The sequence below is a fragment of the Mirounga leonina genome, unplaced genomic scaffold, assembly GCF_011800145.1.
Source record: "Mirounga leonina isolate KUSES-001 unplaced genomic scaffold, KU_Mleo_1.0 Mir_175, whole genome shotgun sequence".
Lineage (NCBI taxonomy): Eukaryota > Metazoa > Chordata > Mammalia > Carnivora > Phocidae > Mirounga > Mirounga leonina.
This window is the reverse complement of record NW_023270453.1, coordinates 5,463,801-5,491,363: the sequence shown is the minus strand read 5'-3', so window position 1 is coordinate 5,491,363 and position 27,563 is coordinate 5,463,801. Positions and strand designations below refer to the sequence as shown.

General features: G+C 44.4%; 1 protein-coding gene across 1 annotated transcript; it reads left to right on the top strand.

The window, feature by feature from the left end:
• The first annotated feature begins 5,711 nt into the window (after window positions 1–5,711).
• On the top strand, window positions 5,712–13,753 carry VIM (vimentin). Its single transcript, XM_035021544.1, has 9 exons — window positions 5,712–6,478; window positions 7,131–7,191; window positions 10,011–10,106; window positions 10,194–10,355; window positions 10,886–11,011; window positions 11,350–11,570; window positions 12,032–12,075; window positions 12,466–12,551; window positions 13,395–13,753. Exons 1-9 carry the CDS (start codon window positions 5,916–5,918, stop codon window positions 13,434–13,436), a joined length of 1,401 nt encoding a protein of 466 aa, XP_034877435.1. The 5' UTR covers window positions 5,712–5,915; the 3' UTR covers window positions 13,437–13,753.
• Window positions 13,754–27,563: the final 13,810 nt, after the last annotated feature.

The following is a 27,563-nucleotide window of genomic DNA, read 5'->3' as shown; positions in this document are numbered from 1 at the left end:
ATATCTCCGTCGGAGCACTCACCACATTCCACCCTGTAGTACAGCACTTTCTGTGGTTCCTGATCCTTTTCCAAAGCTGGGAGCTCCCGGGAGACATGAACACTTTCTTACTTACCTGAACTAACAAGCATTGCAGGCCGGTGCAGAAAATGAGGATACCTATCTGCTGAACAGAATATGAGAAAAGACCTGAGTGTGGGAAAATACAGATTCTTCATCGAACAGAGAGAAACTTAGGGTCCCCCTGAAATCGTGGTCTGGTGAGGAGCAGCGGGAGGGATGGTGGAGCATGCTTGGCCTGGCTTTCAAAGGCCATGTTTGAGTGTCATGAGCCTCAACCTCTTTTGCAGCAAAACTTCTGTTTCCTTCACCATCTTTATTACAAATTATGATTCCTTTGTTTGTTCCTTTACCAGAGTATTGTCCCTCTGAATCACATATGTGCACACACAACTCAAGTCTACATTCCAAGAGCACATGCCTTGTTCACTCCCCCCCTCCCCCACAGAGTCTAGCAGAGTGCCTGGCACATGGTAAATATTCAATAAACATATTTTGAGTCAGTGAATGCAACTTGTGGATCAAAATGTCCTGAAAAGATTAAATGCAGTCACCCCTAAAGGGACTAGCACAAGGCTTGCACATAATAGCGCTAGAAGTATTCGCCTCCTCCCTCCCTTCTCTCCTTCCTTCCTTCTTCTATGAATTACTCATGCATCAATCCATACATTCAAGAAATGTGCCAGGCTTCTGTAGGCACATGAGGTTAGGATAGTGAACAAAAAAGAAAAAAAAAATCCCTGCCCTCATGGACCTTAACATTCTTTCTATTTTTATGGAGCTTACATCCTAATGAAGCAATGAGGGATTCACTTTGGGTCTTTGGGACATCTTAAGAATGTGGTCATTAAGAAAAAGAGGTTGTGGCTCTGAGGAGTGGACACAGGAGACAACGATCCAGGATGGCCCCTAGATCTGAGTGACCGAAGAGGAAGGAGTGGCCACGGAGATGAAAGTTTGTCATCTTGGTAGTGTGCTGGTTGCCCTGAACAGACAGGGAAGTTGGGAGGGGAATCCCCTGGGGTTGGTGGGTTTTAGGGTGTGAGATGAACTACATCCAATTTTGGAGATGATGCCTCTGAAGAGATGGAAAGAAATCTAGGTGAAAGGTTTAACTCTCCAAGTAACAATTTAGGGAGCAAGTGAAACCAAACCCCTGGGCACGTGGGTGGCTTAGCTGGTTAAGCATCTGCCTTTGGCTCAGGTCATGATCCTGGAGTCCTGGGATCGAGCCCTGCATCCGGCTCCCTGCTCAGTGGGGAAACTGCTTCTCTCTTTCCTTCTGCCCCTCCCCCCCGCTAGTGTGCTCTCTCTCCATCCAGGCCATCTCTCTCTCTATCTCTCTCTCTCCCAAATAAATAAAATCTTAAAAAAAAAAAAAAACAAATCCCCTCCATATCTACTATGAATCACTGTTACATCCTCTGAATAACATAAAACATCATAGTCTAAGCATCTGCCAAACTCCATTCAGAGTCTGCTTCTTCATAACATAATCTGATAATGAACCAGTCTCTTCAGTTCCTGAAACACAGTAGGCCCTAAGTAATATTTGCAAATGGTATTGGTTGACAGTGAGCAAAATTTCATCATCGAGGAAGGCAAAGAGAAAAGAAAAGTGCATTTGGAGTCAGAAAAGCCTCAAGTGAAAATCGTGCCCCCTTCCTCCCTCCTCTCCTAGTCATCAGACCATGATGAGTAAATTGTAAGCCGGTGTCTCAGACCCCTTCGCTGTGAAATGGACAATCAAATGCCCCTGCAAGATGCTATGAGAGCATTAGGTAAAATGCATGCAAACTTCCTGTCATCCAATAGGCACAAAAACTAAAGCACTGGTGACATGAGTGATGATTATTCTCTTCATGACATCTTCGAGTGTTGTCATGCTTCTCACGTCTCACTTTTATCCACCTTCTCATTTCTCCCATTCCATCCAGGCCGTCCTGCTAGAAGCTGTCCTCTTGGTGTGGCCTCCTGCCAACCAGCTTTCCTAAAGCCCCCACCGGCCGCTAAGCTCCTCTGTACATGGCTGGCTGCTCCGTCAGTTCAAATCACCCCATTCAACTGACATCACCACAGCTTGCAAATTCCCAAATCCCTGTTAGGACTTTAGATTTGGTCATGTTTACGCCTGGCCTACGAGTCGGACCGCCGTGTCCTTACGAGTCACACCCCACACCATGCCGTGTTTGAAACAGCTTCCCGGTCCAGCATTTAAAAATACCTCCGAGGGGCGCCTGGGTGGCTCAGCTGGTTAAGCAACTAACTGCCTTCCGCTCAGGTCATGATCCCAGAGTCCCAGGATCGAGGCCCACATGGCGCTCTCTGCTAGGCGGGGAGTCTGCTTCTCCCTCTGACCCTCCCCCCTCTCGTGCTGCTCTCTCTCAGATGAATAAATAAAATCTTAAAAAAATTAAATAAATAAAATAAAAATACCTCCGAGCTAGGTTTTCACGGCACTCAAAAAAATAAATGGGAAAACGGAGAAAGCTAGGTCTCCATACTGCTGAGTGTCAAAGGTAACTAAGAACGTGGGGCACAGATAAAGCAGGATTAATGATCACACTCAAAGATGTTAGTTCAGGCATAATGATTTCCCACGCTGATGACCGCCGCCCATTGGCTGAGGCACTGGGCTAGGCACATGTATGTCTGAATGAAGTTAATTCTGTACGAAGTCTCACACATTCTACATGAATAAGAGTGTTTTTGTAACCTCCAGTTTTCTACGCTGTAGCTACGCTAGCTATGGCCGTTTCTAAGAGGAAGGACACCCTGGATACTCTGTGTGTGTGTGTGTTTGCACTGTATGGCCAGTGCTATGGATGGAAACTTTGTGTCCCACCCCACCCCCCAGCTCCAAATTCATATCTTGGAACCCTAATCTCCAATGCTTCCATACATGGAGATGGAGCCTTTGGGTGGTAATTAGGTTTAGATGAGGTGTTGACGGTAGAGCCCCCGTTAGGGGATTCCTGTACTTATAAGAAAAGGAAGAGACTACAGTTAGCTCTGTCTCCGCCATCTGAGGACACAGCAAGAAGGTGGCTGTCTGCACGCCAGAAAGCAGGTCCTTATCTGACATTGAATCTGCCGGCACCTTGATCTTGGACTTCCTGCCTCCAGAACTTTGGGAAACGAATGTCTGTTGGTTAACCCACGCGGTGCACAGTATTTTGTTATAGCATCTGAGCTAAGACAGCAAGTGAACATACCACAGCCCTGCCTGACAATACAGACTGGGGACAAGTTAGAAAGGAGGAGGGATACCCCTGAGATGATGAGGAAGGCCAGAGTCCATCCCAGAGGAAGTCACCATAGCCCTGAGGAATTTGCTGTGGTCACCAACAGGGCACCCTGTCACACCACACCAGAGCCTTGCCCTCACTTTCCGCGGTGAGTTAGTCAGCAAGCATCCCCTGACAGCACCACTTCATTGCCCTGGGATCAGCACTTTGGGTGGGAGTAGGGTCCATCCTCTCTTCCTCCCTCCCTGTGGGGAGATGACTTTTTTTTTGTCTCATCCTAAAAATTCCAGGCACACTCACAATGGTGGCATTTGCCGGGCAGTGGCTTGAATAAAGAGCTCTCAGGGAACAAGATGGCAACGTGGAGCACAAACTAGTCTGCCAGGGCATCAAGCCCCAGGAATGCTCCCTGGGAGCACCCCACGGCCCCCCAGCACAGGAGAGAAGAAAGGAAACGCACAGTAGGGGAGCTATGCAGCAAAGGTCCTGCAGCTTGACTTTGGCAGTACCTGAAGTGAGGTAAACAAAATATTGCCTAGACGAGGCTTGCACCAAGAAGCTAGGATAAACCCTTCAGTTGGTTCTACACTATTTTTCTTAAATGCCAGGTAACGTCCAGTACCACCCCCACAGCTCCCCCAACTCCAAAAAAAAAAAAAAAAAAAAAAAAAAAGACAGAGGGAAGGATTTTACCTTTTTCTCTTAACTATTCACTCGATAGGGTGGTTTTGGAGTTAATCCATCCAGTACTCAATAGGTCTTCTAAATACTCAAAACAAACAAACAAACAAAAAACAACCCAGGATTTTTAAATTGCTCCTTAATCACAATAAGGCTGGCTTGCCCTCTTCCCTTCATCTCCCTTTTGGGGGTAGCACTTACTGATGTTGCAACAATAGCCCTTGAGTTGAGTGATTTACCCTAGATGGGTTTTGGTGGTGGAGTCTGAACACTCCCTAATGCTCAAGACCAGAAGTTTTCTCTCTGTTTGTTCTGCAGATAGTTTTATCTCCTTCACTGGAAGACCAATTGCACGAATTCTTCTGGAAATGAGGCCAAAAGGACCTGTGACATTTCCCAGACAAGTCACCAGAATCCTGCAATGGGCCTCGCTGAACCAAAATGAACATATAAATCTATTTCCCCCAAACATTCTGTCATTTGCGTTATATAATTGCCTTTCATTAATCAAATCGGGGTTTTAAAGCAACGCCTAATTAATTCTATAATTGGCACAGATTATACCTTTAATGACTTCCACTATAGCAGAAAAACCAGTGATCACTCGATTTGATTTTGAAACTACGGACGCTGGGTTTCCTCTTCCACCCAGAACTTTCAGATCGTGTTAAAAGTCGGGTGTGGTTCCACGGGGGCGGGGGGGGGGGCACTGAGAGGAGCCCAGAGGGAAGGATGGGAGGGAACTTTGCAAGAAAACCCTTCCCCGAGTGCGTTCATGATGCTGGAGACCCGAGTTCGGCAGCTCTCCGGGCTCTGCCGAAGTTTCTTGCTAATAGGAAGCCCTCACATTCGGAGCAAAACCAGGCTTTGGAGAGTCCTTAAGAAGGCAGGGGTGTTCTCAGGCGAACCGCACAGAAGAAAACTCGAACTTGGGTAAAACTTAAAACAGTGCGCGCGTGGCCCGGGGAGGCTGGAGTCAGGCTCGTCTAACGGTTTCCGAACCGCTAGGAGCCCTCAACCCCGGGGGACAGCAGGGCTCAGTGACTCACTGCCTGTGACTCAGTGACCCCACCCCTCTCCCCCGGGCTTTCCCCGGCCGCCGCCTCGAAGCTCGCGCCGTCCAAAGCCACCGAGCCCGTTAGGTCCCTGCACAGGAACCCCCCCAAGACAAGAGGTTGAAAAGATTCGTGGGCCAGAGTGGGCGGTGCGCCAGGCTGCGCGGGGCCCCAGCTCTGCGCCGCCGACCGTGCACGCCCCCACCTCGCGCTCCAACCTCAGGCACTCTTTGTTTCTTTCTTCCGATCCTCTGGATCCCTGACTCCCCCCTCTTCCTGCTTCTTGCCCGCGGGTCTCCCCACCCACACGCCCCTGACCGACCACAGCCCTGCAGCCGAGAGCCCCTCCCACCCGCCCGCCTCCTCCCAGGACTCTCGGCGCGGTGCCCGCGACCCCTCTGGTCCAGGCCTGGGCAGGGTCCCCCACCACCGCGCGACCCCGCCTTTTTTAGCACCCAGTGGGGAGCAGAGCTCGGACCATCATCAGCAAAGCCCCCGAAAGTCCCAGCCCAGCCAAAAAGTAACGGGACGGTGCCCAGTCCCGGGCTGCAGAGGAACCGGCAGGAAGGCTCGAGGGCGCCCCCGCTCCCCCCCACCCCCACCCCCACCCCCCGGTCTTCTTGTCGGTCCCCATTGGCTGGCGCGGTCTGCGGCTGGGATGGCAGTGGGAGGGGACCCTCTTTCCTAACGCCTTATAAAAACTGCGCCCTCCGCGGGGTCCGGTCCTCTGCCACTCTCGCTCCGGTATCCCCCGCGCCAGAGACGCAGCAGCACTCCCACCGCCCACACCCACCGCGCCCTCGCTCGCCTGCACTCCCCGAGCCGGTCCGTGCCGCCGCAGCCGCCCGGCCCACCGCCACCCTCTGCAGTCATGTCCGCCAGGTCCGTGTCCTCGTCCTCCTACCGCAGGATGTTCGGCGGCCCGGGCACCGGGAGCCGGCCGAGCTCCACACGGGGCTACGTGACCACGTCCACCCGCACCTACACCCTGGGCAGCGCGTTGCGCCCCAGCACCGGCCGCAGCCTCTATGCCTCGTCCCCCGGAGGCGCGTACGCCACGCGCTCCTCCGCCGTGCGCCTGCGAAGCAGTGTGCCCGGCGTGCGCCTGCTGCAGGACTCGGTGGACTTCTCGCTGGCCGACGCCATCAACACCGAGTTCAAGAACACCCGCACCAACGAGAAAGTGGAGCTGCAGGAGCTGAATGACCGCTTCGCCAACTACATCGACAAGGTGCGCTTCCTGGAGCAGCAGAACAAGATCCTGCTGGCCGAGCTCGAGCAGCTCAAGGGCCAGGGCAAGTCACGCCTGGGGGACCTCTACGAGGAGGAGATGCGGGAGCTGCGCCGGCAGGTGGACCAGCTCACCAACGACAAGGCCCGCGTCGAGGTGGAGCGCGACAACCTGGCCGAGGACATCATGCGGCTCCGGGAGAAGTAAGGCGGCGCCCATGCGGGGCTGCGGGAGGGGAGGGAGAGGGGAACAGGGCCCCCGCGAGAAGCTGCCACGCCCTGGATGTGGCTGGGGTGGTGGCTGCCTGGGGGACAGCGGGTGAGCGGGGTTGTGGGTGCGGCGGCGCAGCCCCGCCCTAAACCCAGACCTTGCAGTTAGCATTTCCCCTCCACCCCCACTGGTCGCCCCCAAACACCCCGCTTCAGGTTACAGATTTCTTAAAACTGCCGCTCTGTCTGCAGCCGAAGGCCCTTATAAGCGATGAGCGCCATTTCCCCAAACTTTTAGAAAGTTTCCCGGCCGCTTCCGGCGGGCTGCCAGCATGGGGCGGGAGGAGGGAAGAGAGGAGGGAAGTGGCGGAAGCGAGACAAAGGGATTGCGGAGGGCCCTCGGGGGCGGGGGGGCGGCGGTCGCCTTCCAGGTTCCGGTGGCGGCCGTGATTGCTTTTGCACGCTGTCGCCGAGGACCCGCTAAAACGTGCGGAGGGCAGCAGTTCTAAAAGCCGCTGTGCTTGGCTGCCCGCGGAGGTGGCGCAGCAGCTTCTGTCGCGAGGCGCAGCGACGTGGTGGTTGGGTGTGGCCGCCCCGCCCCTGGCGGTTTCCCAGTTCCCGTTTGGTTAATGTGCGACTGTTTCAGGTTGCAAGAGGAGATGCTTCAGAGAGAGGAAGCCGAGAGCACCCTGCAGTCTTTCAGACAGGTTTGTAGATTCTGTTCCCGCTCGCAGCCACCGGACCCCACCCGATCGACCCGGAGCAATTCTCAAAGTTACGTAGCCCGTGTCTAGATAGTGCAAAACTTCACGTCTGTGCACAAAGCCCCCTAGTGGCGGAAAGAGCACAGATTGGAGCGTCTCCCAATGAAAACCCTTGAATGAGTGAAGCTGTGCCTTAGGACAGAAAGAAAGTCTTTAACTTTTTACTTTGTTTCGAGATTTTTTTTCCAAAGAAATTTTTTTTTTTCCGTTTTGTTTTTGCAACACATTGACATTCTGATTCTGAACAGTTACAGTTTGATGTAGATTAAGGCTTACTAAAGTCAAGTTGGCTAACTTTTACAAGGCCATGAAAAGCACAGTTATACCCTGTAGTTTGAAATGTTAAACGTGTTGGAGGATAAGAAACTTAGTTTAACTGGACTTACGCCAGCAAGTTTCTTTTCTTCCCTGCAAGTTTCATTGTGGCATTAAAGTTATATGGAAGTATCACTAGGCACAACTATTTTGTGATCTAATAAGGGTGAAAAGGAGCCATCTGTCCCCTGGGCTGAAAGTATTAATGGTTTCTACGGGCTTCACGATGGAATGTAGATACAGACATTCTGGCAAGTGTGGTGGCTCTGGACAGAAATAATAGGAGTCTTTGTGTTCCCAGAGAAGCTTTGCAACAGGCTACATTCTTATTGAATATGTAATGATGTAAGCGCAGTTCTAATTGGACACACGTATGGGCTAACATCCGTTATCTAGTATCTGGTCCAGACTTGTGAAGTATCTGATGGGGAAAGTTCTTAAAGCTACCATCATACCTCACATTTTGAAAGGCCTTTCTTTATTTGGTTTCTTTATTCTCTAGCACTTTCTCCTTAAATGAAGAACAAACCTAGGGCCCAAGAATGGATTTTTTAAGTAAAGGACTTTTTGCTCCAAAGCTAGATAGACTTCAAGGATTCTTAGTTTGAAATTGGAATTCAAAAGCAGGAAGAGCCGCTAGCATAGTTTTATTCTCCTGAACACTTACTGGTATGGCTATCTAAGCTCTCAGATGAATTGTCTAGAATAACATTTTGAAGCAGAAATACATTTACCAAATTAAGTTAAGCACTGCAGTGTGTGGCCCATTTTAGTAACTGAGCATTTGTAATCATCATATCTGTAATGTTTTCTGCAGTGTAGTGAGTTAATATAAAATAAGATTAATATGAATGATCTCCTCTTTAGGGATTCAGTAAAATCCCTCATATTTTCTTCAAGGAAGTAGAAATGTCACAATGTCACGTAATTATCTTCCGCATCTTTTTTTAGGGCTTAACAAGCAAAGTGAATTTTTCCCAAGCCAGGTTTGTTTTTTTTTTTAATTATCACTCATTCCTCATTCACATTTCCATGAAGGTGAGAGAGGTCGCTCAACATTTTAAGACTTAAGTGCTATAAAGTGCATTCCACATACAATTGCTGACAAGATAAGAGGTATAAAAATTCTTAAAACATTTCCTTGAGGGGAAATAAAATCTTTGGGACATAGCAATTTGCAAGTGATGGAAACACAGGAGAGCCTGAGCAGCAAGGATTCTGCATATAGTTTCATTACATGCATTTTGACCAGTCATTCTGAAACAAGCTAAGTAACTGAATTTACAAAGTACTAAGTGAAAAGGATGGACACACGTTTGCAGGATGCAGTGGGAGTTTTAAGAGAAAATTCTACCAGATTTGGAAGCAAAGAAAATACAGTGCAGAATTACATTTCTTTTCCTTATGTGCCTGAACTGCATCTTTGCCAATGTACAAATTGAACTGGATTATAAATCTAGCCTTGCAACATCTAGCCTTGCTAGATGACTACATACTTGCTTTGCATTCGAAGGATACATTTGGCTTAGTCAGTTAAGCCTCGGACTCTTGATCTCAGCTCAGGTTTTGATCTCCGTCGTGAGTTCAAGGCCCATCGTCGTGGAGCCCACTTTAAAAAAAAAAGATTTCAGCAGAGAATAAAAGAGCTCAGATATACACTGAAACTTTTGAAGCACAAATTTCTGTTTTACGGGTCCTCGAGTATACACAAAATGAAATCTGGTCAACCCTATTACATCATGTTATTTCATGACATTCCAAAAAGATATCTTAAAAATGTGGTGACATTGATTTTTCTAGGTTTAAAAAAATAATAAAATCAAGTCAAGGAAAGACCAATACCGTATGATTTTCCTCATGTGGAATTTAAGAAACAAAACAGATGCACAAAGAAAAAGACAAATCAAAAAACAGCTTCTTAGCTACAGAGAACAGGCTGAGGGCCACCAGAGGGGAGGTGGGTGGGGGATGGGTGAAATTGGAGATGGGGATTAAGAGCACAAGCACTGTGATGCGCACTGAGTATTGTACAGGTACAGGGTTGTTGAATCACTGTATCGTATACCCGGAACTAATATGTTCGCATAATATAGTATGTTAGCTATACTGGAATTGAAATTTTAAAAATAATGAGAAACTTCACTAGTGTAATGGAGATTCAGAGTGCAGTTTAACATTTACTTATTTTTAAATTGCTTATTAGCCATCTGAATACAATACAGTGGGTCACAATTCAAATTTACTAATGAAGAGAAGAAAGTATAGAAAGTATAGTATATTATCATACTGGGTGATTTATAGACTTATTCAAAGGTCATAAAAGTTCTCAACAACCTTTTCATAGTAAAGAGACTAAGCTCATATGGTTCATTTAAAATTAAGAAAGGAGGTAAGCCATTGACTTCAGTACCCTCCCATCTGCCCTGTCTTTTCTCTTTTCAAACCAGGATGTTGACAATGCTTCTTTGGCACGTCTTGACCTTGAGCGTAAAGTGGAATCCTTGCAAGAAGAGATTGCCTTTTTGAAGAAACTACATGATGAGGCAAGTGGAGCCATGTTTCGTGAATGAATGTGGGTGAAGTTGCCCCCATCCTGGGCATGGCTGACCTTCTGTCTGTTCTTTCTGCAGGAAATCCAGGAGCTGCAGGCCCAAATTCAGGACCAGCATGTCCAAATCGATATGGATGTTTCCAAGCCTGACCTCACGGCTGCCCTGCGTGACGTACGCCAGCAGTATGAAAGCGTGGCTGCCAAGAACCTTCAGGAGGCTGAGGAATGGTACAAGTCCAAGGTATGAAAGCAATCAGTGTGGCTAGAACAAGAGAAGAGCATTTTGTTCTGGAAATGCTCGTACCTGCCTGTGATCCCTGCGCACCCTTTAAGTCCAGTCAGAAAGTTGGCTTGAACTTCTTGAACTTCTCGTCCCAGTTGTATTTATTGCTACAGCCTCCCTATCACTCATCCCTTCTTTCCACTCCCTTCTGAACCCTACTTCAGAGGCAATCCCAACACCACACCTGTGACCCCCACCCTTCTTGAATGAGGGTAACGTATCGAATTTCTACTTGAAAACATTGTCAGCATTCTGCCACTCTTCCTTCGCTGTTCAGAACAGAAATGTAGACATAGTCTGGAGGACGTGGAGCTTTGCACTTAAGATACAAATTTTGATTTGGATCATGTGCTATTTATTTATTTGTTTGCTTACCATCTTGAAGCTTTCCCCTTTCTCCAGGCAAGGGAGAATCTTAGGGGATCTTAGGGAATCTTAGGGGACCAAGTCACGTGGGTGGTCCACATTTTGTCATTTCTTTCCAACAGTTTGCCGACCTCTCTGAGGCTGCTAACCGGAACAATGATGCTCTGCGCCAGGCGAAGCAGGAGTCGAATGAGTACCGGAGACAGGTGCAGTCCCTCACCTGTGAAGTGGACGCCCTCAAAGGGACTGTGAGTATCCCATCCCACTAAAAAATGGACCATAAGCCGCTTGCGTCATGCACATTGATCAAGCTAATGGTGCTATCCGAACAAAACTTCAAATGAAGACCAATTTATGTTTTAATCCAAAGAAAATGAGCTGTCAGGACAGATTCAAAGAGCACTCCGAGATGTGAAGGTTTTAGCTTATACCTGTATTCTTGCTTCTAATACTTGATGCTTATATCCTTCACCTGAAGTTGGAGTGCTGCTCCCCATTTTTGCCACTAGGGGAACAGATCGTGGGTCTGGGAATAGCTGGGGGTTTCCTGGGAAGTAACAACGGAAGCCTCTCTTACCTCCTGCAGAACGAGTCTCTGGAACGCCAGATGCGTGAAATGGAAGAGAACTTCGCCGTCGAAGCTGCTAACTACCAAGACACTATTGGCCGCCTGCAGGATGAGATTCAGAACATGAAGGAAGAGATGGCCCGTCACCTTCGGGAATACCAGGACCTGCTGAATGTCAAGATGGCTCTCGACATTGAGATTGCCACCTACAGGAAGCTGCTGGAAGGCGAGGAGAGCAGGTGTGGCACAAGGGCTTATGCACGTGTGTTAATAGGTACCCTTTGTTAGGAATTATGCCCCTCACTTTACCTACGTGCGTTACCTCTTCATCTTTAGAACATTTCTTCAACGTAGCTGCTGACCACTTCGTATAGATATGGAACCTTAGGTTTGGGAGATTTAGTAACTAACTTGCTCTAATCAGCGTTAATCAGTGGCAAAGCTGGGATTTGAACTCACAACTCTGGGAGCGCCAACGCTCTTCCCACTCTGCAATGCTCAGAGAAAACACTCAAAGGAAAAGATTTTAAATGTACTAATGAGACCGTCCTAGGTAAATACTTCAGAGGCAAATCCCTCACTTAATGAACTACGAAAATACATTCTCTTATTTGATGAAAACAAGAAGTTGAAGAAATTCGTTCCTTATTGTTTGAGTCGTTTTCCAAAAATTTTACTGTTTTTCTTTATCTCTATATAGGATTGCTCTGCCTCTTCCAAACTTTTCTTCCCTGAACCTGAGGGGTAAGCATTTGATCTCCCCTTATGAAAAATTTCAGCAGCTTGTAACCAGTCCGTTTATGATAAAGCACTAATTTGCTAAATGATTTTTTGAAAATGCCATACAAGATAAACTCCTATAAAACATCCATCATTTTTAGACCCAAGTACTGTTTTATAATCTGTGCTGCCAGTTAAATTTCAACTCCCTTGGACTTCTTCCTTTGGAGTATGCACTGAAATAGTCCATCCTGATGCTACCGCGTTACCAGGCCCTAGTAAAGTCTTGAGAATTATTTGGGGAGGAGCGCTTTTGATGGTTGTGAACAACGATCATAATTCTTTGGGCAAAATAGTTACTTGTCTTTTTAGAATTTCACTTTTACTAATTTTGGGCGGTTTTTCTTTATTCAGAAACCAATCTGGATTCCCTCCCTCTGGTTGACACTCACTCAAAAAGGACACTTCTGATTAAGACGGTTGAGACTAGAGATGGACAGGTTGGTATATTTCAGCCAAAACACATAATCTCAGGCAGACATCGATAGCCTTGTGAATCAATAAGTCTCTATCTCAGATAACACCTGGCTAATTGGGGAGGTTTTGGTTTCACTCATGACCCCTCAAAAGAGTATAGGCCTTTTTTCCCGGCACGACACACAGCCAACTATTTGGCTCCTGAATATGAAGGTGACATAGCAGTCTTCCTACTGTCCAAAATAAGTGATTGTTTTTCTACGCTCCTTAATTTAAGATCAGCGCACAGCTTCTTTAAGTTACTTCCTAGACTCATTCCATGAGCTACTTCAGTGGACTCCCTTGATATCAGGAATGTTTTGATCCTGGACATACGGGCTTCCCTACTGACTGCCACCTGAATACTCTTAGGCCCTTTGACATAGCACAAGGATATGCCAGATAATCAGTTCGTTTCTCGTTACTTCTCTACGCCAGGAAAGAAATGGCCGAAATCTGTTGCGATCTTCATGGAATCTCCCCTTGCACATACACTTAAAATGCACTTGACTGTACAGTTTAGTCTGTTTTCATGGCTTTTAAACTTTGCTGCATAGGATTATCACAGCATCCTTCATACACAGTTTTAAGTTTTCTTTTTTTAAGTGCTAACATTCCATAGGATACTTCTTTTGCGTGTAGGTGAAGAGCGTCTTACACACGTATCTGTCCCTCCTAGCTGTGACCTTGGCCGTGCACAGCTAACATAACCTGCCTATTTTCACCATCAATGATACCTACTTAGGAGGGTTTTCCTTTGTCATGCTTATCGGGGTAATTTCATCTTCAACAGGTATTCTATTTGACTCGAATTTTTTTGTTAACAGGTTATCAATGAAACTTCTCAGCATCACGATGACCTTGAGTAAAGAGGGCACAGAGTCAGTGCAGCAATACTACCAGCAAGAATAAAAAAGAAATCCGTATCTTAAAGAAACAGCTTTCAAGTGCCTTTCTGCAGTTTTTCAGGAGCGCAAGATAGATTTGGAATAGGAATAATCTCTAGTTCTTAAGAACCAACACTCTTAAAAGATTTAGGAAAAAGTTTACAACATAATCTAGTTTATGAAGAAAACTTGTGCTAGAATACTTTTTAAAAAGTATTTTTGAATACCATTAAAACTGCTTTTTTTCCAACAAATATCTGACCAACTTGTTTCTGCTTCAATAAATCTTTGGAAAATTCTTTTGGTGTGTTACTTATTTGCTTCTACCAAAACAGTTCTCTAAATTTTATGAGAATCTGTGTCAGTGACTTTTTTTGGGGGGGGGGGTTCCTAATCTGGTGAATTTGCCACAAAAATCAAGTTTCAGTTAACTGGATAAATTCAACTTACTTCTGCTTCAGATATCATTCTTACTTTGGCCATTGTAAGTATAGTTCACTTTTTTTTTTTAAAGATTTTTTAGTTATTTGACAGAGCACAAATAGGCAGAGCAGTAGGCAGAGGGAGAGGGAGAAGCAGGCTCCCCGCTGAGCAAGGAGCTTGATGTGGGGCTCGATCCCAGGACCCTGGGATCATGACCTGAGCCGAAGGCAGACGCTTAACCAACTGAGCCACCCAGGTGCCCTGACTTCACTTCTTTTCAATGTTATTTAAATTTACAAATAGCTGACCTAGAATAGAATAACTTGTACAAAAATGCCGATAGGTCTTTTCATAAAATGAGTTCAGCTGGGGCCATGCCCCTGTGTGATTTCGATTCTAACAAATACACTTTCTAAAATTAAAGACTTTGGCTAAAGGGAACTTCTGGAGGCACATGCAGCAGGTGGAGTAGCCCAGAGTCCACTGTGGGAGTTAGAACGTGGGGCAATGGCAGGATAGAGGGGCTGTGGCGTCTTCAATTAGCAAGACACAGAGAAGGGACAAGTCCATCAAGCTTGCAAAACCTGGAGCAGTGAGAATGAGTGATACAGCTCCGAAAACCTTCAGGCCTCTGGAGGATGGATAGAGTTGAGATAAATAGGGGAGAGAGGATATTGCCCAGAGGCCATAGAGTTGTCACGGTTGGTAGTGTGTGTGTTCTGAGGGAAACTCCTTTGGGCAAAACCCTGGACTTCTTGACGTCCCAATTTCCCATATAACTACTACCTCCCTCCTCCAGGACGGAGGTGATAGGCATTTGCCATCATCTTTAGGTGCTCGCTTCTGCCTCTCTTGAGTTGCTGAGGGGAGTGGTAGGTAGTTAATGGAAAGCCCACCTAAGGGCCAGACATTAAGTGCTAAGTAACACTGGCTGAGGTTTTCATCATTTTTGTTCCGGGGGCAGTGCAGGAGTAAAGAAAGGATTGGCTGCATTACTTAGTAATAGTGCCCCCTTTAGGCTCATAACTGTACTTGTTTGGACAATAGATTATATCTGGTCATCCGACCCTCAATATAATCTTACAGGAAAGGGTGCTTATCCTGAGAGTCCTTGAGTGTGCCTGCCCCCTCCCCCCCACCAGCCCCCATATTTGAACAACTGGTGTGTTAAATGGTACAATCAGCATTACCACAGCAAACATCCAATACTCGGGGCCCTAACAGACATTTTATATTTGATTTTTGGTTTTCTTTTCTGTCCGTCAGCCATTCCTACCACCATCCCCATCAACCCTATTTTTCCTGCCTCCTCTGCCATTTCTATTCCACCTCTGGCTTAGGAGGATTATCCAGGGAAGACAAGAGCTCCATGTTGGTTTTCTTCAAACATGTGACCTTTCATTATTTAAAAAAAAAATAAATAAAAATATGGGTTTTTTTTCCAGGAAGAAAAGAACCAGGATAACAAGGAGTTCTGCCCCTATACTCTGAGACTGGTGGGTTCCCCAGCCTTCAAAGTCCCTTACAGCTCTTTCTAAAATCACCTCCCCAAATTGGCAAAGATGAGCCAGCCTCCCTTATCTGTGACCGTCAGAAATTAGCCCTTCCTGAAAAGCCTCGTAGGGGCTCACCTCACAGGAATTTAAATCTCTTTAAGTCTTTTTTATTTTTATCTTTAGTTATACTTCTAGCATTTTCCTTATCTCCCACTTTGAAAAACTAATAAAAAGAAACTATGTTCTCACCACCTATGGTGAAACAAAGATTTACGCTTGGTTCTTTTATATATAACATTAATCCAAGACTAAAGGAGATAAAAAATAAAAAATAGGAGGTAGAGTGAAGGAAATGATGACATAAAGTGATGGCTGGAAAAAGTTACCATGGGGACTGTGAGCTCCAGAGAAATAATGTGAAAATTGAGTCCAGCTCAATTTTCTCACAGTAGTGACAGATAAAGAAGGGGGCTGGGAATGAGACAAATGTTCAACTTAGTTACAACATACCTGATGGAGGATTCACCTTCCCACCACCAGCCTCTGACAAAGGCACTGGGACAAATGAAATCTTTCTTTCTTGATTGTGAGGGAGGGGTGAATGTTGGGGGAGGGGGGTGGAAGGGAAGGGAAGGTGGGAGTATAGCAGCTTCCCCTCCTGTTTTCCTGAAGAAAGCAATGAAAGAGCAAACACTATGCCTGCAAGAAGGCTTTCTCTCCAACCTGCCAGGCTTCAGCTAAATAAAGGGTCTGTATCAGTCTCTTGTGGCGGCCATAACAAAATACCACAGCCTGGGGCTTAAACAGCAGAAATGCATTGCCTCACAGTTCTGGAGGCTGGAAGTCCAAGATCAAGGTGTTGGCAAGGTGGGTTTGTTCTGAGGCTCCTCTCCTTAACTAATCTCTTCTTACAAGTAAACAAGTCACACTGAAATAGGGGCCACCCATATAACCTCATTTTATCTTAATTACCTCTTGAAAGACCTTATCTCTAAATACAGTTACATTCTGAGGTATGAGGGGTTAGGACTTCAACATATGACTATGGGGCTGTGGGGGAGGGGACACAATTCAGCCCCTAACAGGGTCACAGTTAAACATTTAGAGAACATTCTTGTCTGTATTCGAAAGAAGTCTGTGGGGCACCTGGGTGGCTCAGTTGTTAAGTGTCTGCCTTCGGCTCAGGTCATGATCCCAGGGTCCTGGGATTGAGCCCCACATCAGGCTCCCTGCTCTGCGGGAAGCCTGCTTCTCCCTCTTCCACTCCCCCTGCTTGTGTTCCTGTTCTCGCTATCTCTCTGTCAAATAAATAAATAAAATCTTTAAAAAAAAAAAAAAAGAAGTCTGTGATAGAGATTTTCAAAAGGGCATAATTTAGAACAAAAAAAAAAAGAAAGAAAGAAAGGAAAGTGATATGGTGTTGATGGTATACCCAGTTAAGACTATATAAACGTTTAAAATTTGACAGGCATATGTGGAGATCTACTCCTCTCATGGCCATCAAGACAAGCCTCATATATAAGTTCCTTTGCTTATTAAAACTACCATCTACCAACCTACCAGCCAGCCTCTTTCTTTGGTCTCTCCCCGCTCGCCACATGCAGGTGCTGGTTTCAGATTTCACTCAGGCAGCTTGCTAAGCGATGTAAGGAGAGATACCACCATTGTATACCCAAAGCTTTTTCTGAAAGCCTTTTGTGATACGACCCAGTATTCTCTTTCTGGCCACCTTCTCGCTGACCTTGAAGCAATGTGTACCTCTTTGAGAAAAAGATGATGAGTGATGGTTTTAATGTCCCTTTACATCTTGCCGAAGACAATTCCATACCTAATTGTTCAACATCCATGAACAACATTAATTTGTTGTTCAACTGAACAAATAAATATATAGTCTGACCTTAACTTCAGGAAGCCTATATTATGTTTGACAGTCTCAAAGCGTTTCTCTTCCTATTCACTGCCTATTTCGCCACACCACAACAAAGCCCATCTTTCGATTCCAATTAAATATGGATAATATATGCTACCTCCGTATAATCTCCTAGGTGTAGGGTTATGGGCACACTCAGACACTTGAATGTTTTCCTCACCACCTCCAGATAAACTCTCTTCCCCTGTCTCCAGGTGGTAGATAGGATGAACTGCTCATGAAACAAGGCAATCAGCTCCAGGCCGAATACATTTCAAAATGTTTCTCCCTATGGGGTTTGACAGAAACAGGCAATTTTTGTTCTCCTTGCCATGCACTTCAGCAAATCATCCTAGCTCTTCTGAGTAGTCATCTTTCAAGCCCATGAGTTACCTATTTGAGTTCTTTTACTTCAAACTGACAGGGCAATGCTAAAGCAGAATGTCATCCGTCAAGTTCCAGGCTGTTCTAGTCGAGAATCAGATACGCTCAGACCTATGCTGGTTTTCATTACCATGGGGTAATGACATTTTTGGCTCGACCATAACGTCCTCTTGACCATACTGGGTTGAGGAAAATTTTATGGTTTTCACGAAAATCAATAAAGAACAAGTGAGATTTTGTGAGGGAAAGAACTATCTAAAATGTAGGGCGCCTGGGTGGCTCAGTTGGTTAAGCAACTGCCTTCGGCTCAGGTCATGATCCTGGAGTCCCGGGATCGAGTCCCACATCAGGCTCCCTGCTTAGCAGGGAGTCTGCTTCTCCCTCTGACCCTCCCCCATCTTGTCCTCTCTCTCTCTCTCTCTCATTCTCTCTCTCCCAAATAAATAAATAAAATCTTTAAAAAAATAAATAAAATGGTTGATCAGAAAAACTATGAAGTCGGGGTGGCTGGGTGGCTCAGTTGTTGGGCGTCTGCCTTCGGCTCGGTCATGATCCCAGAGTCCTGGGATTGAGCCCCACATCAGGCTCCCTGCTCAGCGGGAAGCCTGCTTCTCCTCTTCCACTCCCCCTGCTTGTGTTCCCTCTCTCGCTGTCTCTCTCTCTGTCAAATAAATAAAATCTTAAAAAAAAAAAAAGAAAGAAAAAGAAAAACTATGAAATCGCTATTCCAAAGCAACTTTGCATTCACACGATTTGGCTAAGGGGCCTTCTTTTAAATAGACCTCTGTGGATAAAGTTTGGGTTCATAAAATTGGAGTCTACCTTAATGATGCAAAGTTGAATTTCAAATAAGGCCAAAGCTTGAGAAGATGAAGTATAGCATTCAACCATCTACCCAGAAGAGAGAGAGGCATGCATTTTAAGGATAGAGGATCCCCAAAGCTATCACATGGGCCAGGGGCAGGCAGGCTTTCTTGATATACTAATCAGATTCAGCAATAGCTAGACAGTCTTTGGGAAAGGTACCCATGCAAGTGGGCCCCCGTGTGGCCATCAACCTGCCATTGTGGCGGCTCCGTTCATATGCCCATTGTTCCAGTCCCAGCGTGGTCAGTAACCATGCTGGCCAATGTCAACTGGGCCGAATCATTCTGTCTGCTTCATTGTTCGGTGTCTCTTTCGTGTTGAGATGCTTTTTGGTAGGCATTAATGTGTGCTACAACAATCGTCACACCTTCCCAGCCCTCCTTGGGTTTAATTGTCCAGACCTTTTCTTTCTAGGCCTTCGCCAGCCAACTGGGCGATTGGTCTCAGCCTCTAGTTGATGTGTTCTAGGTCTGAACATTGGCTCAGTGTGAGAACTGAGCAAGGCATCACAACTTGATTGGGTGATTGCCTTCTGTTCCTCCATCTTTGCCTCCCTCAGGTTATAAAAATTAAGAGGTACCCTGTTGGCTCTTTTGCCTATAAGGAGGCCAAGGTCTATTAACCATTTCCACAACTTCCTGTGGGTCAAGCCATTCTGGTTGCCCTTCCAACTTTGCCAGTCATTATGGTAATTGTGACTCCTTGGCTTCTAACGGTTAAGAGACCCCTCGTGGCCCCATCTTTTTTTCAGCATCCCATATTAAAGGCCTGTTAACAAAGCCAACTCTGTGTCTGTCTCACCTACCATCAGTCCTAGCCTGCAGAATTCATCTTACCACCTGTTTTCCCTGACTATTTCTGCTTCCAACTGTGTGTGTTCAGGTCTTCCATGAAGTAGAAGCCAAGACAAGATTAGGCTGGTAATAGTCTACTGGCAGCAGTGGTTGAGAAGGAAGACAGAGGTGGGTCCTGAGTTGTGATAGTCTGAGGCACAGAATCAGCAATGTTCCATAGCAGGTTCTCTCTCTCTCTCTTTTTTTAATTTTTTAATCTAAATTCAATTAATTAACATATAATGTATTATTGGTTTCAGAGGTAGAGGTCAGTGATTCATCAATCTTATATAACACCCAGTGCTCATTATATCCCATGCCCTCCTTAATGTCCATCCCCCATTTACCCCATCCCCCTCCCCCCCTCCCCTCCAGCAACCCTCAGTTTTTTTCCTATGATTAAGAGTCTCTTATGGTTTTTCTCCTTCTCTGGTCTCATCTTGTTTCATTTTTTTCCTCTCTTCCTCTATGATCCTCTGCCTTGTTTCTTAAATTCCACATATCAGTGAGATCATATGATAATTGTCTTTCTCTGATTGACTTATTTCACTTAGCATAATACCATTTTGTTCCATCCACATCGTTGCAAATGGCAAGATTTCATTTTTTGATGGCTGAATAGTATTCCATTGTATATGTATACCACATCTTCTTTATCCATTCATTTGTCGATGGACATCTGGGCTCTTTCCATAATTTGGCTATTGTGGACATGGCTACATAGTGGATTCTCTTGAGGGGAGTTCTGAACCTCCATGGTCACCTCACCCAGGACCACACAATAGTTCTTGTCAAAGAAAACATTTCTTTAGATGTAGCAGAATCTGCAGATTCTTCTGATCCTCCAAGGAGAGGAAAATATTCCACGATGAACCTGAGCGGTGTCTGCTACTTTTTCATTCTCTTGTTTTCTCAGACTGGGCCCTGACTGTATCTGTGTTTGAGAGAAGAAATCCATTACTTACCTGCTCATCTCATGACGGCCTCTCTTTAGCTACTTGGAAACCCTGCTATAGTCTTGAAATAATCATTTTCCTTTAATATCACCTTCTTGAAGAGACTTCCCATGACTTTTTCCTTTCCTTTCTTTTCCTTTACCTTATTTTTCTCCAACATACTTATTACTGTCTGTATGATGTTATTACATACTTGAGTGTTTGTCTACTTGCTCATTTTTCTGTGTCTCCTCTTAGAATAGAAATTCCATGATAGGTGGGACCTCCGTTGCCTTGTTCATTGCTCTGTCTTCAGTGTTCAGCACACACATGCCTGACACACACAGTATGTGCTTAATATATAATTACTGAATGAGTACATCAATTATTAGGCAGGCCAGCCTCCCCCACACATAGCTAAAACCAGCCCCTGGAGGAGGGAATGAGGACAGAGAAAAGATGTTTTTCTAGTTCCATTATGGATACCTCAGAAGGATCCTATAAATCAAGCATTACAATGCCCATTTTGCAGATGACTAAACTGAGGTTCGTAGGCATAATATTTATAAAGCCACCCAGGTGGTAAATGATGGAGCTGAGATTTGAATCCAGACCCAAAGTGGATGCTCTCAACCACTACAGGATGCTAGTAAGAACAAAAAGAACAACAAAACCCCCAAACCTAGTTTCTAAATTGATGAGTTCTGACAAACAATAAACTAGGTCTGTCTCCAGACTTCTTGAGTGGGATGACTCTCACTATCAATTTACATAATTGCTAAATTACAAAACAGGCATCGTGAATAACCCTAAAGCGCTTCTAAATTTTCCAACCAACAACTGCTTACATCCTCTCCTGTAAAGTGTAGTAAAACTGTTTGCTAATCAGGCCTCAGGAGGGCTTAACAGTTTCCACACAGAATATCAGAAATCTAGAGAACCATTAAGTCATTACCTAATGCCAAATTGAATGCTACAGCATATTTTTCTGGGATTTTAGCCTGTCTAGCATCTAATGACTCGAAAGTGTGTCTCTTATTTAATCCCTCTCAAGATTTGTTTCTCACCAAGAAGCTACTAATGACCTCCCTTGTCAGGGAAGTTAGTCCCTTCAGATACCTGTCAAATAATTTTATGTAGTTATTCTAAAGCAAAGGTAAAAAAAAAAAAAAAAGTAGCTGAATGATTCTGGAAAGCAAATAAGTAAAAGCTCTCAGCTGGGAAGAGTCTAATTGTTATTAGCACCTCCCCTACTGGTGGGGGCATGAAAAGCCACACAAATCAAACACCAGAGTCTAAAATCAAATTTACGTCAACTTAAATCCTAGTCTTCCATTAACCTGATAAATTATTCAGCCTTCTTACACATTTAATAAAACTCTGAAACAGGCTCCAGAAAATATTTGCATATAAAATATTATTTGAGAAATAAATAAAGCCTTAGGAGAAGGCTATGGTCTTACCCAACCAACTTTGATAAAAGTACCCAAAGCGAGCTGTCTGTCCTGCAGATTTCTGAGTCACTTTCTTCAAAGGGCAATTCTTTTTGGATTGGCGTTTATCAGGGTGGTAGTTGCTTAATTCCTGGTGAGTGGGGTCAGCTTGATTTACCAGTCAGAGGTCTTGATGCAATCTGGCTTAAGTATCCTCAAATGTCTTTTCCCAACCTCTGCACAGACAGATCTCCTCGGGAGAAAATCCTTTGTTTGAATCTTTCCCCTAAAAGTGTGTGTGTGTGTGTGTATGTGTGTGTGAGAGAGAGAGAGAGAGAGAGAGAGAGAGAGATTCAGAGAGAAAGAGAGACAGAGAAACAGAGAGAAAAAGATACAGAAGATCACTTTTGGGTCATTAACACCCTTGAAGATACCTGTCCAAGAAGATTCCTCCAACCAAGTGCAATGTAGAAGAAACTTCTGTACATTCTTCAAAGACAATTGACCGCTTGACAAAGAACGAATGGTGAGGCAAAACCTGAGGTCATTGCGGTGTCCAAAGAAATACTGACATCTACCGGTGGGTCTAGAAGTCACAGGACTTTTCCAAGGGCCATATTAAACTGTATGCAACTGGAGGGATTAAAATCCAACAGACACAATTCAGAACTCTTTTAAGTAAGAAATGATTTTCTTATGACCATGAAGACTATTTTTGAACATTTCTATTATGTATTATAGTCCTTTTACGGCAAGATAGATAACTAATCATTGACTAAATCCCTACATCTGCGACATTTAGCCAGCGAGAAGCACAGTCAAGGCAAGAGTAAAATAAACCAAATTCCTTTCTAACTTTTTTGTGACCCCAAAACATACCTCTTAAAAACAGTGCTTTAAAAAGAAGCGAGAACGACAGGAAGTAGTACTACTTCATGGAAAGATCGACCTGTGTTTCAATCTCAAAACCTCCATTTGGCTTTGTAATTTCTACCAAATTACTTAATCTCTCTAAATCTCAGTCTTTGCAACTGAAAAAAAGGATTAAGAATACATTCCCCCAAATGATGATTTGAGGCAATTAACACCAAATGCTTTGCTCACCTTAAATACTCCATGGAGTTGTTAACATATCTAAAACACAGGAAAGAAAATGGGACCATTTGGTTCATGATGACCGAGCTGTGATTTAGGAGAGTGCCTCCCAAACTTTAATTTGCACACAGATCACCAGGGAATCTTGTTAAAATGAAGGTTCTGATGCAGTCAGTCAGGGACAGGGCTTACAAATGGAATTTCTAGCAAGCTCCCAGGTGAAGCAGCCGTTCCTGCGGGACCACGGTGAGTAGCAAGGATGTATGGGTCCACTGCCCTCTGGTGGTCAGGAGTGTTGCGATGGCCTCGATCCACTGCCTTCTGTTCCCACGGGATTTTTGACAGGAGGGTCAATAGCTCTGAAAATTTCAGTCATTCCAATACATGGACGAAGAGAGCACAAGAAAGCTCTGCGCAAGGATGAATCTGTCGAAAAATGGAAAACCTCCTTCTCGTGCCTTTCCGATTTATGGATTCACCTTCTTCTAAGAGAGACGAGGTATTTGGGTTCTGAATCGAGACGACTCCCATAAGAGGGGTTCAGGGAATTAAAGCCCAGCAGTGAATTTATTTTGTTACAGCTCTAGGCTTTCGGCAGTCTCTGGTAACGGGGAGCGATTAAGATGGGCTTCGGAGTCACAGGTGAGTGTGCATCTTGGCTTTGCCATCCGCCATCAGCAAGGTCTGGGGCCAGTTCCTTAACTTATCTAGGCCTTAGATTTCTCTGACTATACTGGGAAAGCTAAGCGAGATAACACAAAGAAGGCCTTAGCCCACATACTGCTCAATAAATGATAGTATTATTATTGTTCTCATGACAAAACAGCCCAGCTCCTGTTTCCCTTGATGTTTTTGTTTGTGTGTTTGTTTTGAATCTAGTGCTGCCACTTCAGGGAAGGGTGTGTTAGAACAGGCAGTGGGACATCAAAGAATCTGATTTTGGAGGAAGCAAGATTAGGGTTCAAATCCTGGTTCCGCCACTAGCTGGGATCACTCCGGGCAAAGTGCTATAGCATCTCTGGGCTTCCAGGTCCATCTGCACAATAGGAGAATGATAACTTACCCCATGGAGTGAGGATTAGAAATGTTAGTTGTGCTGACACCTACTAAGCCCATGAAATCAGTTGCTATTAATACCAGTGGGAAAAAACCCTGTGTTCTGGATCAGACTTGAGTGGAAGCTCTTCACCCTCCTGACATGTCTACCTCCAGACGGCCCCCTACTTACAATTCGACTGATGATTTTTTGACCTTAGGACGGTGCGAAAGCGATACACATTTAGTAGAAATTGTACTTCGAATTTTGAATTTGGATCTTTTCCTGGGCGAGTTGATATGTGGGAGGATCCTCTCTCTGGTGATGCCCGGTGGCACCAGCAAGCCTCCGCTCAGAGCCAGCTACCATGAGGGTAAACCCACCGATCCACTTACAACCATTCTGCATCCATACAACCGTTCTGTTTTTCACTTTCAGTACAGTGTTCAGTACATTACACAAGCTAGTCAACCCTTTATTACAAAATAGGCTCTGTGTTAGATGACTTTGCCCAACTGTAGGCTAATGGCCAGTGTTCTGAGCATAGTTAGGGGAGTCTGGGCTAAGCTCTGATGTTCAATAGGTTAAGTGTAGTAACTGCTCAACTTAGGCTATCTTCAACTTAGGATGGGTTTATCAGGACTTGACCACATCATAAGCAGAGGAAGATCTGTAGATACACAACATCTTAAGCAAATCAATCAATATCACTGGACTAGTGAGCTACAAATGGAGGCAGGAATTGTGGTCCTACCTGTTGGTCACAGGGTAAACCTCAAAATCGGGTTTTTACAACTCATTATTATTGTAACCAATTAATTAATGTAACCAATGAATTGTATTTTACATTATTTTTAATCATATGCAATTTTTAAAGTATAACAGAATGCTTTATGTATTATCGCAATTATTCTGTACAACAATTCATAAGGTAGGAAAGATGGGTATATTTGCATTTTTTTGCAGATAAAGTAACAGAGGTTCAGAGAGATTAAGCAATTTGTTTAAGACCATGGAGTTGGCAAAAAAAAAAAAAAAATCCAGGTGTCCTTACTCTCTCAGAAATTGTAATAGAGATTTGTGGAGCTAAATAAATGTCCCATGTTTTCATTACTAAAATTGCAACCTCACATTGAATGACTGTGACTTGATTAGCATGACCAATAGATAAAGGCATTGTTTGTGGGCTTGGAAGACGGGGGTTCAATTCCTGACATTGCTACTTTTTAGGGGTGATGCTGGCTGGGCAAGCCACACTTTCCCAGAACCTCACTTGAACGATAAAAGGGCAACTGTACACTAGATCATATCCAAGAGTATTCTTTCTTTTAATTGGGCGTAAGGGTGGTGGTCACTGCCTGAGGAAAAGAGAGAAGATGAAATGTGAGAATATATTATAGTCTCCATTATAGATAAGCTTGTCCTTGAATGTTGGGGGACATATGCCAGCCAGGGGTTGTCCAACATCCAAAGTACCCTTTTACTAGCTCCCTTTTAGGAAACCTCTCATACTATGGAAATTTTTCTACTGAAGTCACATATCCAGATCTTTCCTCTCACTACCACGGAACCAAGACTCAGCTTGGACATTAGGTTCCTCAGTGAATGTTAGGAAAGCAGAGGGATGTGGGAGCCCAATAGGCATGATCTCATCATTGATGACTGTGCACCAGACAATAGTGTGACCTCATGTATGGTTCCTGCTGCCTGGTTGTCCCATGCTTCTGAGTTTTGTGGTTATTTTCCAAGCCTGGTCCTCCAGCCCTTCCCAAATTCCTGTAAGTTCCCTTTACATTTAAGATAGCCAGAGCCAGATTCTATTGCTTGCCACTAAGATCCAGACTAACCACCTAAGAGACTAGCATCTGTTTGCTCTTTCTTCTTTGCTAAAGCTACTGCCAACATTCTGGTGACCAGCTGAGTGAACACAATTCAAACCATAGTTCATAATGGTGTGATGTACATGATGACTAAGAAAGACAGGGTAAAGAATTAAAAAGTAGTTATCCTTCCTTTAAAATGTTTAATTTGAATCTCCCTCCACTCTCCATGAATCAGCCATTAATGTCCCTTTCTAAAAACATACCGCGTTAATAAATGAAACTCTGCTCCATAAGATATATTTATGTACATGACTGGCACCTTACAATACTATGAGTGTTGCTGAAAAGTGCTATGTTCCTTGTAAATTTAGAACTGCATTTCCTAAATGTCAAGTGTTTATTACCTGGAAAAAAGAAAGGAAAAACAACTCTACATTTTAAAAATGTTCTGCGGCTTCCTTGATGAGACATTTTAAGGACCATTAGCTGTCTCAATAGAAATTGTGTTTTAGAGAGGGGAAGAATGTGAAAGATTGTTCTCTAGTTTAAGATTATACCCTCTACCTTGCAATGAAGCTGTAAACTCAAGCAGGCATTTTGCACCCTGGTTATTCCAAGTCATCCTTCTTTGCTCTCGCCTTTAAACCTCTTTCTTCTTCGCTTGAAAGATAAATGCGTATGAAAGCATTCAGCCCAGGGCCAGTCTCAAGTGAGACCTGAAGAAATGGGATTCCCTACCCCTCTTCTTTCACTTAACACGCGGAGTAAATGCTGTGACTATGATCTAAGGGTTAAAAAAAGTTCATCTCTGGATTTCATGAATGTGACAGATCTTATACATGTCTTATGTGGTTCCTGGAAATGGATTTTGCCAGAGGGGAATGATTAGTTTGAAAAAAAAAATTCTGCTCAAGATTTTCAGAAAGAATAATAAGATAAAAAAATATTGGTTTTTCTATCTCTGGCAAACTAGCAAACTGTTCTTCATCCGATTTCTTTTCCTTCCTTTCTGCTTTAATTTAGAACCCTAGGAAATATAAGCATCTAATTGTCAAGAGTTCAGCTTCAGAGCATCCAGGCATCAGAAAAGTTCAGTTGGTTTTTTGCATGATGGTTTATGCTGATGGATTCTTCAAGAAACTCTTTAATCAGTTACCTCCATTTTTTGTTTTGTTTTGTTTTGCTCTGTGGAAGCTGGGGTATAAGTAAGCTCAGAGCTACTATTTCCTAGAAATTAATGTCAAGATGTTAATTCTGTAAGATGTGCTTTCACAAGTAAAAAAAAACAAAACAAAACAAAACATCAAGGAGAGTCTCTAATGGATGCATGCTTTGTTGTAAGAACACTCATGGCTAAGTAAACAAATCATCCTTTTGGAAGAAGAGAGCAGTTTGAACGAGCCTCTCTTGACCTGACTTTTGTAGACTGCAGAGTTGATTTCAGAGTGCTCCCTCTAAATCTCTGAAACTTTTCTTAAATTGGTGCTTGCCACGAGGAACTGGAAAGTCTTAGATTAATTGCCACTAGACCATATTTCTTACACATACCATACATGAAAAGCAACAGAAGAGTGTGGGGAACTTGACAACAGTGATGCACGTTTTCAAAAAATGCACAGTTTAACATAGGCAAAGTGTGCTGTATCACAGCTAATGAGAAAGAGATAGATTAGTGGCAGGGGACAGGGTATCTCTTTAATGGGACTATCAAACACAGAAGGGCACAGCATTAGCCAGCTGCATTCCCAGAGGAAATGGTTCATCCCTGCATTGGGAGAAATGGCAGACTCTTGAAGCAGGAGAATAGAGATTAGCCAACTGGTGAGGGACTCGGTCTCTAATGGTCCACCACTGGAGGCTTAACTAGTTTACCAC